Source organism: Bison bison, unplaced genomic scaffold (genome assembly GCF_000754665.1).
Source record: "Bison bison bison isolate TAMUID 2011002044 unplaced genomic scaffold, Bison_UMD1.0 scf7180017864289, whole genome shotgun sequence".
Taxonomy (NCBI): Eukaryota; Metazoa; Chordata; class Mammalia; order Artiodactyla; family Bovidae; genus Bison; species Bison bison.
Genome location: NW_011494861.1, coordinates 3,096,175 through 3,114,140, shown reverse-complemented (window position 1 = coordinate 3,114,140; position 17,966 = coordinate 3,096,175). Strand labels below are relative to the sequence as shown.

The following is a 17,966-nucleotide window of genomic DNA, read 5'->3' as shown; positions in this document are numbered from 1 at the left end:
GCACCAGGAGCTGGTGACAGGGTAGGTAAGTGCTGTGTTCGGAGAGGAGTAACACTCCACCTCACCTCCAGCTCTGTGAGTCCCTGATGAATCACTTGAGTTCTGTGGAGTCAGTCTTCCCTAAGCTGGGAGACACTCCAGAGGAAAGGCACTAAGGGAAGCGTAGGCACCAGCCTGTGAGAGACCTTGGATTTATTTGATTAGAATATGAGGAGATGAGGTCGCTCTACCCTTGTCACTTGGTGGTGTTCAAAAAATTGTCCAGGTGACATTTGCAAGTTAGATCCAGGCGTTAAGTTCCCGTGTCATTTTGGTATAGCCGCATTCATTGGCTATTACCTGACCCTGATGCTGGGAAAGATTGAGAATAGGAGGAGAAGCGGGCGGCAGAGGATGAGATGGTTGAATGGCATGACCGACTCAATGGACATGAATTTGAGTGAACTCTGGGAGATAGTGGAGGACAGAGGAACCTGGCATGCTGCAGTCCCTGGGGTCTCAAAGAGTTGGGCACAACTTAGTGACTGAACAACATAGACGGAGTACTGGTGAGAGGAGTGGGGGAAGATAGATCAGTCCTCATATTTTAACAAAACTGAAGGCTTCAGGCATCATTTTGGAGTCTGCCTTTTGATGTGCTATAACTCTATGCCGTCATGGGAAGTCACCAGGCTGGAGACGGAGAGCCTGGGGTTTCATCTGCCATCACCAGGCTTTTACTACTAGGATTTGAGGCATAGTTTTCACCCTCCTTCAGCCTCAGTTCTTTTGTTTTTGTTTTTTGAGTCTGTCAAATAAGGTCGATGGTTCGGGTGATGGCCCAGCTCTGAAATTATATTGTTCATTGAGACTGTCAAAATGCTTCTCTTTTTAAAAAAAAAAAAGAATAAAAATAATTCATTTTCTGTAACTAAATCAAAATCCTGCTTCTCCGGAGAACTGGGGATATCAGAACTCCAGCCAATGTAAATGTGACGCATCACATGTTAAGGTCTCTGTGAAACCAGAGCTTGGAAGGAAGTGCCGATGCCCTTTAAGCCGTGGCCGCTCTTGTGGGCTTGGCTGCAATAATGCAGGGAACACGTTTTATTAGGAAAATAGGCTTCGTCAGAGCTCCAGGCCTGAGGGCAGGACCACGGGCAGGGAGTCCTGTCCCTTTAACCGGCCCCAGCTCCCAGCACCATAGCACAGCCTGTAACTTGCCGTATATTTCCCCAGTGCTAAACATTATCATACTTGTTTATATTTGAAAGAGCCGAAAGGGAAAATGAGAATGCAACCAAATGCTCCTTTTGGGAGAATTACCCTCATTTGCAGCCAGCGACTGACAGGGCTCGCAAACCACCAGGTTTATAAAGTCCCGTCGTGAGCCAGTGACCAGCCGCTTGTGCTGATGCCGCAGGCGCCCTGTCTCTCTCGTGGCTGATAATGGGGGTGAAACCATTGATGATGGGGGTGAAACCATGTCCTTCCTACTGGAACCTGGAATAGGGCTCCCCTCCTAGCTGGAAGGACAGACAGGCAGTCAGCACCCGGGCTGGAGCCCGGGAGGCGCTCGTTTGGGGAAGCGTGTTCTTTATGTTTGCCCAGCTTGTCTGTCTCTCCTGCCCCTGTCCTTGGGAGGCCACTGCACAGAAAAACAGACCTTTTGCAACAAGCTGGGGCCTTAGGGAGGAGGAACATCCCCTGTCTGGCCCCACGTACTCAAATTCAACTCTTGTATTTGAGGGTGCCATGGCCTTCCCTGGTGGCTCAAACAGTAAAGAATCTGTCCTTAATACAGGAGACCCGGGTTTGATCCCTAGGTCTGTAAGAGCCCTTGGAGAAGGTAATGGCAACCCACTCCAGCATTCTTGCCTGGAAAATTCCATGGGCAGAGGAGCCTGTGGAGCCTGGCAGGCTACATACAGTCCATGAGGTTGCGAAGAGTCAGACACAACTGAGTGACTGAACAACAGTAAGCACCAGTGAATGGTTCCTTTGCCCCCTGCCAGCCTCTCTTCTGCCCCTGATGTCAGCCTATTGAGAGGATGCTGCACTTACTTGGGGGACCCAGCAGAACTGAGACGCCATGGAGGAGTGGCCTTGCCCATACTGGCTGGTGTGCCAGGGTGAAGAGGACAGGAGGCACAGTGTTAAATGGGGAGGAACCTCAAGTGCTCAGTGCAGAGAGGAGAGATGGCCCAGGGCCATTTAGAATCGTCCAGGTATTCTCCTTTGACCACTTGTGGGGGGCGTGAGGAGTTTGAGGGGCAGCTGCAGCCAGCTCGCTTGCCAGCATGGTGCAGGGCAGCGCTGAGCTTGGGCAGCGCTTGAGCATTAATATGCTCCAGCTATTAGCCCCTTGGCACAGAGTGCAGGGCCTCACACTTTGGAAGATGCTGATCCTTAGAACCTCCTTGTACTTCATCTACCCCCAGGGGCAGATAGACCATGCTGAGGGCCTCTAATGGGGAGCTGCTGAGCAGATGTGGCCACACTCTCAGCTCGAGTTTAAAAGCTCTGTGTGGCGGCTGGGCTGGATGCCGGCATTCCCAGAACAGCCAGAGTGCTTTGCAGACTAGCAGAGGCCTCCCACCTGCTTCTCCCACTGTTAGCGCCTGGAGTACTTCTCTGTGCAGGATTGCTTCCCCGACTGCCCTGTGGAACAATCTCACACCTGTGTGCCACTCTTGACCATCCTGAAGCTCTCAATCAATTGGTTGCGGCCTTCGTCTCTTCCCTGAGAGCCAGCATCCCCTGTCTGCCTCTGACCTGTTGAAATATCCCAGCTGTGCGCCCACTGGACGGGTGGTCTTCATGGGTTTTTCAGTTGCCTTTTATCCTTCCATGGGCAAATCCTCTCCACGTGTCATAGCCACTGCAGATGGCGCCCTGCTATTTCCTCATGTCCCAAGTGCACTGTGGTTTAGAGTGTGAGAGGATTTTTTTTTTTTTTTTTTTAAGGAAAAACAAAAACTAGCCAAAGGCAATATAGGCAGCCTGCGATAGGCTAGAGTAATAATCATCTGAAAGTTTGGGCCTGGCCTTGTTTTGATCTGTTTTCTTGTTTTATTTTCTTCTTTACATTCTATATCCCATTCATACTAATCACAGTCAGTCCTGATTTTTCTTTTTATTTCTGCATTTGTCATAAAATAAAGCAAATTATTCCCGTCTTCAGAAACGATCTAGACTAATTAGTCGTCTCACCCAATAATTAGTTTTTTGTTTCCCTGTCTGTTTTCATGCATTATTGTTAGTTTTTTCCCCTCTTTTTTTAACACCATTACAGATTAAAATGAGCCACATTTGCAGTTGATGGTATCTGTTTTCGGGGGAAGAATGGAGAATTGCAGTACAGAGCGACTTCAAAAGCAGCAATAAACTCAAGGATAAATTAAGGAAATTGAATGAGCCACATTTGGAAGCAGTGTTGAGGCTAATATTCTGTCGCTTAAGGTTAAATTGCAGCCGAAAGAGGTTCCGGAGAATCCGAAATCGGGGAAGCAACTTAACAGGATGCTAGGCGTCCTGTGACTCCAAGGTCTTTTCTCAAATGAAGATTTTGTTGCAGCCATGGACAGTGGCAAAAGGCACTCACCTGCAATTATGTCCTCTTCTCCCCCAGGGCTGACAGATGAAGAGATCGATTTGGCTTTCCAGCAGTCAGGCACGGCTGCCGATGAGCCTATGTCCTTGGGCCCAGCCACACAGGTGGTTCCTGTCCAGCCCCCTCACCTCATTTCGCAGCCATACAGTAAGTCACCTGCTCAAGCTCCTGCTTTAACCTTGACTGGGATTCAGGACTCTGGCCAAAGGGTAGTGCTTCACGTCTCTCAGACTCAGCAAACCAGGGGAGACTGGGCGTAGGAGATGGCTCTTGGGTTTTTCTAAAGTCCTCTTCTAGACAAACTTTTAAGTATGTGACAAAGGTTTAAGACATGAGAGACAAGAATAAATGAGTTTCTTGTTTTGTTTCAAGTATTTTGGTTTTGAGCAAGAATCTGTAAAAGTATTTATTGGTTCTGTTTTCATTTTCTTATATTAGTGCATTTTGCTTGTTGAAGTGTTAGTTGCTCAATAGTGTCTGACTCATTTTTGACCCCATGGGCTATAGCTCACCAGGCTCCTCTGTCTATGGGATTTTCCAGGCAAAAACACTGGAATTGGTTGCCATTCCCTTCTCCAGGGAGTCTTTTGGACACGGGGATCGAACCCAGGTGTCCTGTATTGCAGGCAGATTCTTTACCATCTCAGCCACTAGGGAAGCCCATGTTACTGTTTTGCTAATAAGAACATAAACATCTAATTTATGGGTACATTCTTGTTTGGTCACTGAAATAATTTGTCTCCTAGTTTTATCTTTTAAAGTTAATATTAATAGGTTTAAGCTAGCCCTCCCTACCCCACCCCTCTTCTTCCTTCCTTCCTTCCTTGTCCTGGCTATACCACATGTATTTATATAATGGCAGTCTGTGAGAGAATTTCAAATTAAATGTGAACATCCTTTTTGAATGCAACTTTTAATTGTTACATGAGAACATGACCCATAAGAGGTTTTTGTTGTTGTTAAATGAAAAATGTTTTTAGGAATAAAGATTCTTTAAGCCAGTAATAAATGTACGCTTCCAAAATAGAGGCAGAACCCCATCTTTAAGTCACTTATGAAAAATCTAAAAAGGTTAAAATTGATTCCAAATCAATGGAAAATTGCTCAGTTTTGTGTGAAGACCTCAGCCTTGGATTTGCTGTCTTTCGAAATGCCTCTTCAATAATTGTCTATCTCAGAAGTTTTAATTTTTTCAACACATGCTTTTAAAGTGTTAGATATCCAATTTTAAAATGCACAATTTCAAATGCCAGACTCATTTTGACCCCCACCACATGACCTGGAACCACCTTCTGGCCCCCACTTTGCCGTCTTTCCCATAGACAGGGAGGTGCAGTCATCCTTATAGACAGCACAGGGACCAGGCAGTGGGTTAGAATCCACTTTGTGTGTTACAAGTCTCATTTAGACGTTGCCTTTCCTTTGACCCCTGGATAAGGCTGGGCAGTGAGGAGGTGCCAGGAACTCCAGTTGGTCTCATCCTTGGTCGCCTGGTCCTGCTCAGACCAGAGAGCCAGTGCAGGTGCCGAGCCTTGTCCCAGGGCCTCCGAGCCAGTGGGGTGCATTCGCCAGCCTGGGACTCCATTCTTCCTGGCTAACGTTCTTGTCGATCCATTGTTTTGCCTTGGGTCACTACACACACTCCGTGTTTCTTTTAAATCAAAGGCTGAATCTCTGCACTTTTTCTCCAGTTGTGTCCCTGGGCCCAGGGTTTGGTGGGATTCGTTGAGGACGGGTAGTGGCAGCTGGGGTGCAGAATTCTCTAAGATGCACATCTGTCCTGTTCCAGCTGTTCCCTTCGTGACTTAATGCCGAGCGGGTCTCCTGGCTACTTGGCAACTTCTTGCTCAGAACAGATTATTCTGTGAGTCACAGCATTGGCCTAAAACATCATACATTTGCCTACTTTCAGTGGGCACAAAGGGTTAAAACGCTCGCCTCTCTGAGAGGGGCAGAAGAATGGGGGTGGGGAGGGCATTCAGTCATTTCAATCACTCTCCTGCCCAGATCTCTCTGAGAAAAAGCATTGCTCCGTTTAGGTATTTAGGTAGGAATATTTTTAAGAGTCTCCCAGCCCTAAAAATAAAATACATCTTCTTAGAGACAGACTCCTTCCTGCTTTGACACTAGTATAAAAACAATGGTAATGGTAATTTTAAATACCTGGAGTTTTTAGTTGTCAGTGTCGAGCTTCACTCTTCTTGTACCGTTACCCTGCTCCTCTCAGCTCGGGGGGTGACTCTCCCTCTCCACTTCTGTACTTTTGCCAAGAGGTGTCAAAACTACTCCAAAAAAAAAAAAAAAGCTTGATTTTGATTAATAGAGAGAAACAAGACTTTGCCTGACTGATAATAAAACTGATAAATGACATTTGAATTACTTGTAGCGGTAATTTATTACATAAAATATCTTTTATTTGACATGCGATTAGTTGCTGGAAGCATCACTCAATCTGACTAGTTTAAACATGCTCTAAAATGAACCCCAGTAAAAACCCGGGCTGTCTGCTGTTGGCATTATGAAATATACTAATCCTGGAGTGAGGAAAAAAATCTGACTTTAAATATTTAAATGATTAATTGGGTTTATATATTTTTTTTACCTTTCTAACCCCCTTAATTACAAGCAAACTCAGGGGAGTTGCTGAACTAGGTGTGCAATCTGCATGCTTATCACCAAGGCATTGTCTGAGTCCTGGGAGGGATTTACGGCCTCCATTCACATGTGTTCCTGCCGATTTTACATCTAGAACTTGGGCAGCCTTTCCTTCCCATTTCTTGGCTTTTTAAGGACATTCCATCTCTGAGCCCAAGCCTAGAAAATGGGATTTTCTGGGCTCAGCCCCAAAACACTCACGTCTGGGGGAGGGTGGTTTTTTCCAAGACCACCCCTGGGAGACCAGTGCTCACAGATCATCACCTCTTGCCCGCCCTCCCGCTTGGTGGCAGGTGTCCCACTCGGTTCCTCTTTTGATATCTGTGGTTGACTTTGAGGTGACAGCAAATGCCAGTGTCAGCAAAGAGCATGGAGACCCACCAGACTGGGACCAGTTCAGGTCGCCAGTGTTTATGAAGCACCTATGGTGAGACTCTTGAGCGTATTTAAAAGGCATTGGGAGACTATTTGAGAGGGAGGTAATTTGAATATACAAGGAAAATGAAATAATAATATATGTTTCCTGGGAAAGTTGGAAAAGAATATGGAGTTGGTTCTGAGCACAAGTAGAAAGATTTACAGTAGATCACAGACAAGAAGTTCTTCCCCATTGGCTCAACGGTAAAGAATCTGCCTGCAGTGCAGAAGACACAGGTTCGATCCCAGGTGGGGAAGATCCCCTGGAGAAGGAAATGGCAATTCACTCCAGTATTCTTGCCTGGGAAATCCCATGGACAGAGGCATCTGGGGTCGCAGAGAGTCGGACATGACTGAGGGACTAAACAGCAGCAACAACTGTAAGCTCAGTACAGTGTCACGAGAGATTTAAAACATGATCTTTAAGATTCTTACAAGCTCTCTGAGAGAGATAAGATAAACTCTTAAGAAAAAGATAATAATATAAGACATTGTGATTTAATGCCAAAATTAATTATACAGACAAGAAACTCCACAGGAATGCAGAAAAGAGAAAAATTAATGTGGGCTCGAGAAGTCGGAGAAGGCTTTGTGGAAGTGGTGGGAGGTTGACACTAAGGGGAAGCTTGGTGTCACCTGGTGTGAGAATAAACCAGTGTTGTCAGGGCTTGAAAGGAAGTCGGGATAAGCTCAGAAGTCAGATCAGGATGCGAGGGGAACTCTGACATTCTCTCTTCTTGGTTTGGTTTCTTTTTGTTCAACTTCAAAGCAGGAGTCAGTGTATGTGTCTGTGCAGAGCCTAACAGAGTCCCAAAGGTTAAGTCCTGATAAACGCTTGATTAATTCTTTCATTCTAAGCAGACTTTTCTTCTTTCCTCCCAAAGAGACAAGAATCAAGATAGCTTTGAGATACAGGCAGGATCAGTGTAAATTTTATACAATAATAATTTTTCTTAGGCTTAAATATCCTCCACCACCCCCCCCACCCGCCTACTCTCTTTGATAAACAGTTTAGGCTTTTTTAAAGACTGCCCTACAGCTTCAGTTGTCTCTTCTTAAAATAGGATGTAAATGTCTGAGGTTGGTGAAAGGCTTTGACATTTCATTAGGACTCCTGAGAGAGAAAGTGTGTTCTTCCTCAGGCTGTTTTCCCTCTGGCCTGTTTAGTAACAGAAACTTAGCCTTGATTGTCCTGGGTCCCTGAGCGAGCATTTACTGCCAAATGCCTGCTGTGTGCCAGGTGTTATGTGGGACCCCAGGGATGGAATGATTGAGGCCTGGCTGGTCACTCCCTCCAGCCCTCGTGTCCAGTAGGAAAGGCAGTTAGGGGAACACAGCAGTACTGTGAGGTCGGCCCAGGTGAGGCTGGTGGGACGGACAAGGTGAAGGGCACTCAGAGAGTGGGAGGGGCCTAACTGGACCTGGGGCATGGATGGCTGCCCTGACTAGACAGGACGGACCCGAGCGTCCAAGCTAAAGTGAAGCCACATGGACGTGAACCCGTGTGATGGTCAGAGTGGCTGCACCATGGGATGGGAGTATCAGAAGAGACGACTTGAGAAGAAGGTGACAGCCAGGTCATCACCCTGACGGAGGACAGTCAAAATCACATGGACTTCGTACTTGGAAATCCATCGTCTAATTATTCATGAGGCCATATTAACCTTTTGACCGTATAATTCTTAGACTGATATTAAAATTATTTGTACCATCCAAGCAGGTGCTGCATGGGGAATTAGAGAAGACACCCTGGGGTTGTGCTGAATGGGGCAGGTGTAACTCCCTTTCAAATGCCTCCATCCTGACGGAGCCTGGGGCATCCCTGGCCTCCGTCAGTCTCCTGCTTGCCACCACACGGCCCTGAAACGTTTCCTCACTGCAGATTAAGCTGTGAGTTCCTTGCATTCAGAGGGTTTTGTTTTGTTTTTAATCTATGGCCCGAGGCTCTGATTTAGCAAGTGTTCTAGAAACACTTGTTAAGTGAATAAATGGTGGTGGACATGTGCTTGAGAATTGAAAAGTGCCGGGTGATACCCTCAACTTAAAGTGGGGGATCAGGTGTGCTGCCCAGGTAGCCAGTCATTGAGGCCTCCTGCGTCCTCCGGGCCCAACAGCTGCGGAAGTAGAGGACAGGCATTGCTAACCCACGCCATCTTGTATGGTGTGAGTGGTAAGAGCTTTTGGGATTTAAGAACAAAGGAAACCCCCAGGTGCTGGTCTCAGGCCAGGCCTTATGGAGGAGACAGGTCCTGGGAGGCACCTAGAAGTGGGGATGGGAGGCGGTGGAAGCGGATCTAGAACAGACTGTAAATGGAAGCGCTATGGACAGCCTCCCTGTTCCCACCAAGAAATAAAAGGGGAGGAATCTGTTTCTCTCTCTTCCATTTCTCTGTCAAGTTTAGCACACAGATTTCACCTTCTATACTACATAAAAGTTACTGATTTGCTGATAGAGGAAGCATTTCTCTAATTTTGAGGAAACTGTTTTTCTTCCTTTGTCCCTGTGACTGGTTGAGAATAGCAGCTCTTCAAGGGCCAGCACCTGTCTGTTTTCTTTGCTTTGTGTTATGCTTGGTGTGGTGCCTTGTGGGTGCTGAGTAAACACCATGTGTGGTTATTGAAAACCATAAGCATTACCTTAAACTATGGAGTGGAGAAGTCCTCTCCTTAGATTTCTTAGACCACTGGACAGAGTGTTTGGTGCTGGAAGTAGCTAGGATCATGGCTGTGCTAACAGTGCAGGCTGTGTTAGTTGTATAAGATTCTGCAACGAATAAGAGTGGTTTAAACAAAACAAAAGCCTCTTTCTCTAAGTAAACATAGGCAGTCGAGGCTGCTGCACTGGCTCTGTGGTCCTCAGGGACCCCAGCACTGCTCACACCTGGCGGTCATGTAGCTTGTACTCCATTGTGACTGCTGCAGCGCCAGCTGTCCCCTCTGCTCTCCAACAAGCAAGAATGGGGAGACGGAAGGAAGAAGGCAAGTCACCTTCTAAGGACACTTCCTGGAAGTCACCCACACACCTTCCCTCTGGTCCCCATTGGCTGGAAGTCAACCTTGCAGCCATGCCTTTCTTCATGAAGGCTGAGAAATGCAGTCCTTGTCCTGATGGGCATGTTCTCAGTGCTCATATCCCATAGAAAGGTTGAGTTGGAATCAATACTAAGTTCAGGATAATGGTTACTTCTGAGTGGAGAGGAAGACGTGGCTAGTTTCTGTGGTGTTTGGAAAGTTTTAACTGGTCAAGTAGGTGGGTTTAGGATTGTTAATCTTAGTATCATGTTTCATAACTTATCTAAATGTTGTATTATTCTTTTATATGTGTCAAATAATACAGGGTACATTTAAAAAGTTGATTTAGAACTCTCACCTCTTGCTTCTTCCTTTGATGTCAGTTGCTTCACTGAGCAGAGAGAGAACTTAGAGCCCACCCTGCTGGATATTGTTTCAGTCACTGCTGACTTCCTTTAGCTCTCTCTTTTAAAAAGCAAACACCCTCTTCCAACAGCATGAGACAACTCTACTCATGGACATCACCAGATAGTCAATATGAAATCAGGTTGATTATATTCTTTGCAGCTGAAGATGGAGAAACTGTATACAATCAGGAAAAAAGAGACCAGGAGCTGACTGTGGCTCAGATCATGAACTCCTTATTGCAAAATTCAGACTTAAATTGAAGAAAGTAGGGAAAACCATTCAGAGAAGGCAATGGCAACCCACTCCAGTACTCTTGCCTGGAAAATCCCATGGACGGAGGAGCCTGGTAGGCTGCAGTCCATGGGGCTGCGAAGAGTCAGACACGACTAAGTGACTTCACTTTCACTATTCACTTTCATGCATTGGAGAAGGAAATGGCAACCCATTCCAGTGTTCTTGTCTGGAGAATCCCAGGGACGGGGGAGCCTGGTGGGCTGCCGTCTATGGGGTCGCACAGAGTCGGACACGACTGAAGTAACTTAGCAGCAGCAGGGAAAACCATTAGGCCATTCAGGTGTGACCTAAATCAAATCCCTTACGTTATACAGTGGAAGTGACAAACAGATTCAAGGGATTAGATCTGATAGAGTGCCTGAAAAACTATGGACAGAGGTTTGTAATATTGTACAGAAGGCAGTGATCAAAACCATCCCCAAGAAAAAGAAAGGCAAAATGGTTCTCTGAGGAGGCCTTACAAATAGCGGAGAAAAGAAGAGAAGCTAAAGACAAGGGAGGAAAGGAAAGATATATCCATCTGAATGCAGAGTTCCAAAGAATAGCAAGGAGAGATAAGAAAGCCTTCCTAAGTGATCAATGCAAAGAAATAGAGGAAAACAATCGAATGAGAAAGACTAGAGATCTCTTCAAGAAAATTAGAGATACCAAGGGAACATTTCATGCAAAGATGGGCACAATAAAGGACTGAAGCGGTGTGGACCTAACAAAAGCAGAAGGTATTAAGAAGAGTTAGCAAGAATACACAGAACTATACAAAAAAAATCTTATTGACTTGTATAACCACGATGGTGTGGCTACCCACCTAGAGTCAGACATCCTGGAGTGTGAAAACACATGGGCCTTAGGAAGCTTTACTACAAACAAAGCTAGTGGAGGTGATGAAATTCCAGCTGAGCTATTTCAAATTCTAAAAGATGATGCTGTTAAAGTGCTGCACTCGATATGCCAGCAAATTTGGAAAACTCAGCAGTGGCCATAGGCCTGGAAAAGGTCAGTTTTCATTCCAGTCCCAAAGAAGGGCAATGCCAAAGAATGTTCAAACTACTGCACAATTGCACTCATCTCACATGCTACCAGAGTAATGCTCAAAGTCCCCCAAACTTGGCTTCAACAGTACATGAACTGAGAACTTCCAGATGTACAAGCTGAATTTGGAAAAGACAGAGGAACCAGAAATCAAATTGCCAACATCCACTGGATCATAGAAAAAGCAAGAGAATTCCAGAAAAACATCTACTTCTGCTTTATTGACTACACTAAAGCCTTTGGCTGTGTGGATCACAACAAACTGTGGAAAATTCTGAAAGAGATGGGAATACCAGACCACCTTACCTGCCTCTTGAGAAACGTGTATGCAGGTCAAGAAGCAACAGTTAGAACCAAACATGGAACAATGGACTGGTTCCAAATTGGGAAAGGAGTATGTCAAGGCTGTATATTGTCACCCTGCTTATTTAACTTATATGCAGAGTACATAATACAAAATGCTGGGCTGGATGAAGCACAAACTGGAATCAAGATTGCTGGGAGAAATATCAGTAACTTCAGATAGGCAAATAACACCATCCTCATGGCAGAAGGCAAAGAGGAACTAAAGAACCTCTTGATAAAGGTGAAAGAGGAGAGTGAAAAAACTGGCTTAAAACTCAGCATTCAAAGAACTAAGGTCATGTCATCCAGTCCTGTCTCTGCCTGGCAAATAGTTGAGGAAACAATGGAAGCAGTGAGAGTCTTTATTTTTGGGGACTCCAAAATCACTGCAGATAATAAATGCAGCCATGAAATTAGAAGATGCTTGCTCCTTGGAAGAAAAGCAAAGACAAACCTAGACAATATATTAAAAAGCAGAGACATTACTTTGCCGAAAAAGGTCTGTATAGTCAAAGCTGTGGTTTTTTCAGTAGTCTTATATTAGTGTGAGAGTTGGACCATAAAGAAGGCTGATCACCGAAGAATTGTTGCTTTTGAGCTGTGGTGTTGGAGGAGACTCTTGAGAGTCCCTTGGTCTACAAGGAGATCAATCCGTAAGGAAATCAACCGTGAATATTCATTGGAAGGACTGATGCTGAAGCTCCAATACTTTGTCCACCTGATGCGAAGGACTGACTCATTGGAAAAGACCATGATGCTGGGAACGATTGACGGCAGGAGGAGAAGGGGACAATAGAGGACTAGATGGTCAGATGGTATCACTGACTCAATGGACATGAGTTTGAGCAAGCTCTGGGAGATGGTGAAGGACAGGGAAGTCTAGCATGCTGCATTCCGTGGGGTTGCAAAGAGTTGGACACAACTGAATGACTGAACAACAGCTCTTTTTTTTTTAAATTTCTTAACAGACTTTAAAAGACAACTTAATTGAGATATGGGGCTTCCCAGGTGGTGCTAGTAATGCAGAGGACGTAAGAGATGGGTTTGACCCCTGGGTCAGGAAGATCCCCTAGAGGAGGGCATGGCAACTCCAGTATTTTTACCGGGAGAATCCCATGGACAGAGGAGCCTAACACGCTATGGTCCATGCAGTAACAACTGAAGCAACTTAGCACACATAGTGAGGTATGTTTTAAGTAAAATAATGCACCCATTTTCGTTGTACAGTTTGAGTTTTGACAAGTGTTCACTTTTCTGTGGCTGTCATGACCACTTTGTGGAGCATTTCTGGTACCCCAGGAGATTCCCCGTGACCTGTTCCCAGGCAGCCCATCCTGTCCTGACTCCGGGGGAACCCCTGGTCTGCTCTCTGTTGCTGCCCATTAGACTCCTCTTTCCTAGTTTTGTATGAAGAAAATCATATCTTATGTCCTCTCTCATGTCTGATTTCTTTCGCTCAGCATCATGTATTTGAGATCCATCTAGATTGTTGAACAGATCAGAAATTCCCTCCTTTATCACAGAGCCATGTCCCGCGTTAAGGACGCTCTGTGGTTTGTGTGTCCATTTACCGTTGATGGATTTCAGGCTTTGGACTGTTTTCAGTGTTGAGCTGTTAGGAGTAAAGCTCTTTTAAACATTTGTGTACAAGTCTTCATATGTTTTTGTTTCTCTTGTGTAAATGTCTGAGAGTGGAATTACTAGGTCACAGGTTAAGTGTAAGTTTCACTTTATAAGAAATTGCCAAACTGTTTCAAAGTGGTTATACTGTTTTTCATTCCCATCTGCAGTGTACAAGAGCCTGTAGTTATTGCATATCCTCACTAACAGCTGATATTTTCCCTCTTTTTAATTTTAGCAACTCTCGTGTGTGTATAGTGGAAACTTATAGTGGTTTGAGTTTACACTTCTGTGAAGACGAACAGCGTTGAGCATCTTTTTATATGCTTGTCCATTTACATATCTTTTTTTGTCAAGTGACTGTTCCAATCTTTATCCATTTTAAATTATCTTATTATTGGGTTGGAAGAGTTCCTGTATATTCTGCATTCAAGTTCTTTGTCAGATATATGCATGGTTAGTATTTCCTCCCAGTCTGTGGCTAGCTTTTTCTTTTGCTTTTGCTTTACATTGCCTTTTGAAAAACAAGAAATGTAAAATGTGATGACATACATCTTTTTTCCCCCCAACAATTCATGGTTTTTGTGTCCTAGCTATGAAGCCTTTGCTTACCCCAAGGTTAGAAAGATTTTCTCCTGTGTATTCTTCTTGAAGTTTCATTGTTTTCGCTTTTCTGTTGAGATTGTGATTCACTCTCAGTTAATTTTTTTGTGTGTGTAATGTGAAGGTCAAGGTTCATGTTTTCCTGATGGTTATCCTGTTGTGTCACCACCAGAGGTTAAAAACATTGTCCTGTCCCTGTTGAGTTATGTGTCCCTTTATCAAAATGCAGTTGTTTATGTATTCATTGGTCCGTTTATAGCCTTACTTAAAATTTTCTAAGCTGTTGAGGTATATGTTAGATATTACTAAACTCCCATCTCAAGCGTCCAATTCAGTGATTTTTAGGAACTTTACGAAGCGATATATATCAGTTTCAGAGCACTTTCACCCCCCAGATAAGCTCCTTTGTGCCCGTTTACTGTTACTGTCACTTCAGCCCCAGGTGACCGCTCACCTGCTTTGCACCACCGTCAGTTTACCTTTGCTGAACATGCCAGGTAAACAGAGTCAAACAGAGCGTGATCCCTTGTATGTGCCTTCTTTCAGCTGGCGTGTTTTTGAGATTCTTCATGTGATAGTGTGTAGCACTGGTTCCATCCTTCCCATTTATAAACAGTATTCCATTGTACAGCTGGACCACATTTTGTCCATCAGCTCACCAGTTGGTGGGCCTTTAGGCTGTTTGCAGTTTCGGCTACAGGACTCATGATGCTGAGGATGTGTGTGGACGTCCATTCTCATTCCCCCTGGGTGACCATCTAGGAGTATGATTGCTTGGTCATACGGCAGTCTTATGTTTCTGGATTCTTAATTTTTTTTTCCAATCAGCTTCTTTGAAGTATAATTATACACAATATAATTAATCCGTTTCAAGTGTACAGTTTGATGAGTTGTACATACCGTAACTCAATTAACTCATGTAACTGACACTAAGTTTCATGCGAAACTGTAACTAAACACTAAAATTTTATGTAAATGGGCTCGTACAGCACAGTCTTTTGTGTCGTAACGTAACACTTTTGAGCTTGATCCAGGTAATGAATATTTTAGGCTTTGTGAGCTATACCTTTCTGTCACATATACCATTCCCCCCTCATCCTTTAAAAATATGAAAACTGTTCTGAACTCACAGCTGAACAAAAGCACGATGATGTGGGACTTGGCGAGCGTGCCAGGGTTTGCCGACTCCTGACTTCACTGTGTGGTTGTTTCACAACTTGTTTATCCATTGACTGTTGATGCCTGTTTGGATTGTTGCCTGTTTAGGGCTATATGAATAATGCGTCCATGACATTCACATGCAAGAAGTCTGTGTGTACACAGATATTTCCTTTCTTTTAAGTAAATACCTAGGGGTGGAATGCCTTAGTCACATGCTGGGTGTATGCTTAACTTTGTACGATATTGTTAAAACTATTTTCCAAAGTGTTTGTGCCATTCTCCATTCCCATCAGCAAGGTGTGAGAATTTCAGTAGTTCCACATCCTTGTCAACACTTGGTATTCTCAGTTTTTTAAGTTTAGCCATTCTAACATTTAGGTAATAGAATCTCATTATAATTTTGTGTTTCTGTAATGACTGATGATGTCAGGCATATTGTCATGTGCTTAATGGCCATTCATGTCTCTTTTGTGAAGTGTCTATTCCAATCTACTGCCCAGTCTTTTTTAAAAAAAAAATCACCTTGTCTTTTTTATTATTGAGTTGTAAAAGCTCTTTGTATATTTTAGTTACAGGTCCTTGATCAGATATATGTTTTGCAGATGTTTTCTTCCAGACTACAGAGATATATTCTTGACAGGGCCTTTTGAAAAGCAAAAGTTAATTTTTCTTTTCCTTTCTTTTTTTTTTTTAATTTTTGGCCACACCTTGTGGCATATTGGATCTTAGTTCTCAGACCAGGGATCGAACCCCTGCCCCCTGCAGCAGAAATGCAGAGTATGAACCACTTGATGCCAAGGAAGTCCCCAAAAGTTTTTGGAATATCATTTTTATGATATCCATTTTATCTTTTTCTTTTTCTTTATGGTTCATGCTTTTTATATTTAAGATATGTTTGTCTACCCCAAGGTTGTGAAGATTTTCTTCTGTTTTTTTCTGTTTTCTTACTGAAGCACTATAGTTTTTGCTTTTGGGTTTAGGTACATGATCTGTTTTGAGTTAACTTTTATGTATGGTGTAAGGAAAGGGTCAATGTTCATTTTTACCCCTCCTATGGATATCCAGTTGTCCCAGCACAATTGTTGTGAAGATTATTCTTTTCCCATAGAACTACCTTGGCTTCTTTGTCAAAAATCAGTTTACCGTTCAAGTGTGGGTCTGTTTCTGGACTCTACTAAATTCTTACCATTTAATTAGAGCTTGTATTTTTAAATCTGTGGGTGAGGTCGCGGATGTGCCTCTCAGTGTCCTTCCTGCCTGAAGATGACACTGCTGATAGCGTTGCAGCCCATGAGAAGTGGGAAAGATCGTCTTTCACAGGACATTCATGCAAAGACAGGCCTTGGATGTCCAGGTGTGACTGCTCTTGAGCTGCTGAAGTGCCCTCAGCCTTTCAGGCTATCCAGGTGCTTCTGTCGGAGCCGAGCTGCTCTGTTTCTAGTCGCTGTGCTCTGGGTCAGTTTGTCTTTCTGGCCACTGCCAGCCATCCTCAGCTCAGCCTGTGGTGCCGTTCAGCTGGTCATCAGTCTCCCTGTGCCTTTAGCCTGCCAGTCCTTTGCTGTAACAAGCACTGATTTGGCGGACTGGCTTTATTCCAGGACCTCGCTGTGGATGAGCCTGTCTCATCATTTAATTTTCAGGGTGCCTTGCGAGCAGAACTGATGGGATGATTTAAGAAGCTAGATCCACCACTGTGTAGTCCTGGCTCCAGCCTTGGTGAGCCACGGGTTGGGGGTGGGGACCTCAGCTAGACTTGCCCAGTGCCTGCCACTGCCCAGCCCTGTGCTCAGGCCACCAGTCTCCCCAGGGACTTGATAGATAGCATCTCTATGTTGTCAGCCAGCACAACCCTGGATACAGATTGTCTCAGCAAGATAGTTTCATGACAGTTTTCGGCTCTCTTTTGTTGATGCCTCTTTACTGGATCGTGGGATTTCTGTGGTGTCCGTGGGTCTCTGGCTCAGTGGTTTCAAGTTCAACATTGCTGTGTTGTGCGCGTGATTCCTGCCCTACACGTGTTCTTATTTGATGATGTCTGTTCTCGCCTGCAGGTGACAATCTCTTGGTAGATTGAGATACGGCCAAAGGAGCTGAGTAATGTTGGCTTAGGTGGTATTCAGTGAAGGGTTAGGGAGCCTTAGGGTGCAGCCCTCCTGCCCCTGACCCAGCTGCCATACGCTATGGATTCACCCACAACCCGAGCCTCTGGGCAGGTGGGCCCCAGGGACACTGTCTGAGTTTAGGCCAGTTGATGGAGTCCTCGAGAGATTCGGAAGGCATTGAGTTTCAAAGAGCTCAACCTCTGACCTTGTTGCAGCCTCAGACATGAAGGTGGTCCCGGAAATGCTCAGTTGTGCAGGATGAAAAATGCTGCCACCATCGACTGTCTTCATCCCTGGCAGAGGCCAGCCTGTGAGGTGGTGGTAAAGCCCTGGGCCTCCTGGGCAAGCTGGCAGGTCTCGCCTATTGGGCGAATGCTGGATACAGTTAGAATCTGAATGCTAGTAAAAATACCATTGTCCCTGGGTTCTTTAAATGCGGCAAAGCTCTCCACCTTCAGTCAAATGGCCGGCACTTGGAAAGAAGAGAAAGCTGTCCTTTGGGAGACCCATCTCGTGGATGGTGTGGAAGCTTCTTGCCTGCTTGGCCGGGGTCTGCCTTGTGTGTAGTTGGACATCGTGTCAGCCTGGAGGCACTAAAGCTGTTGGAAGAGCTCGTTCATTCCACTTCCCTTACTTCTGAGCTGGAGCAGACAAGCAACTGGCCCTGTGTTCTGCCCTTGACTGTATTTTCTGGACATTTGGGAACATAGTGACAAGAAGCTGTATGT

General features: G+C 44.8%; 1 protein-coding gene across 1 annotated transcript in view; it reads left to right on the top strand.

The window, feature by feature from the left end:
* PEX14 (peroxisomal biogenesis factor 14) overlaps positions 1–17,966 on the top strand; it is a 146,006-nt gene that overhangs the window by 110,637 nt on the left and 17,403 nt on the right. Inside the window, exon 4 of the mRNA XM_010850188.1 lies at positions 3,611–3,739. Within this exon, the coding sequence (XP_010848490.1) occupies positions 3,611–3,739 (129 nt within the window). The remainder of the gene's footprint in view (positions 1–3,610; positions 3,740–17,966) is intronic.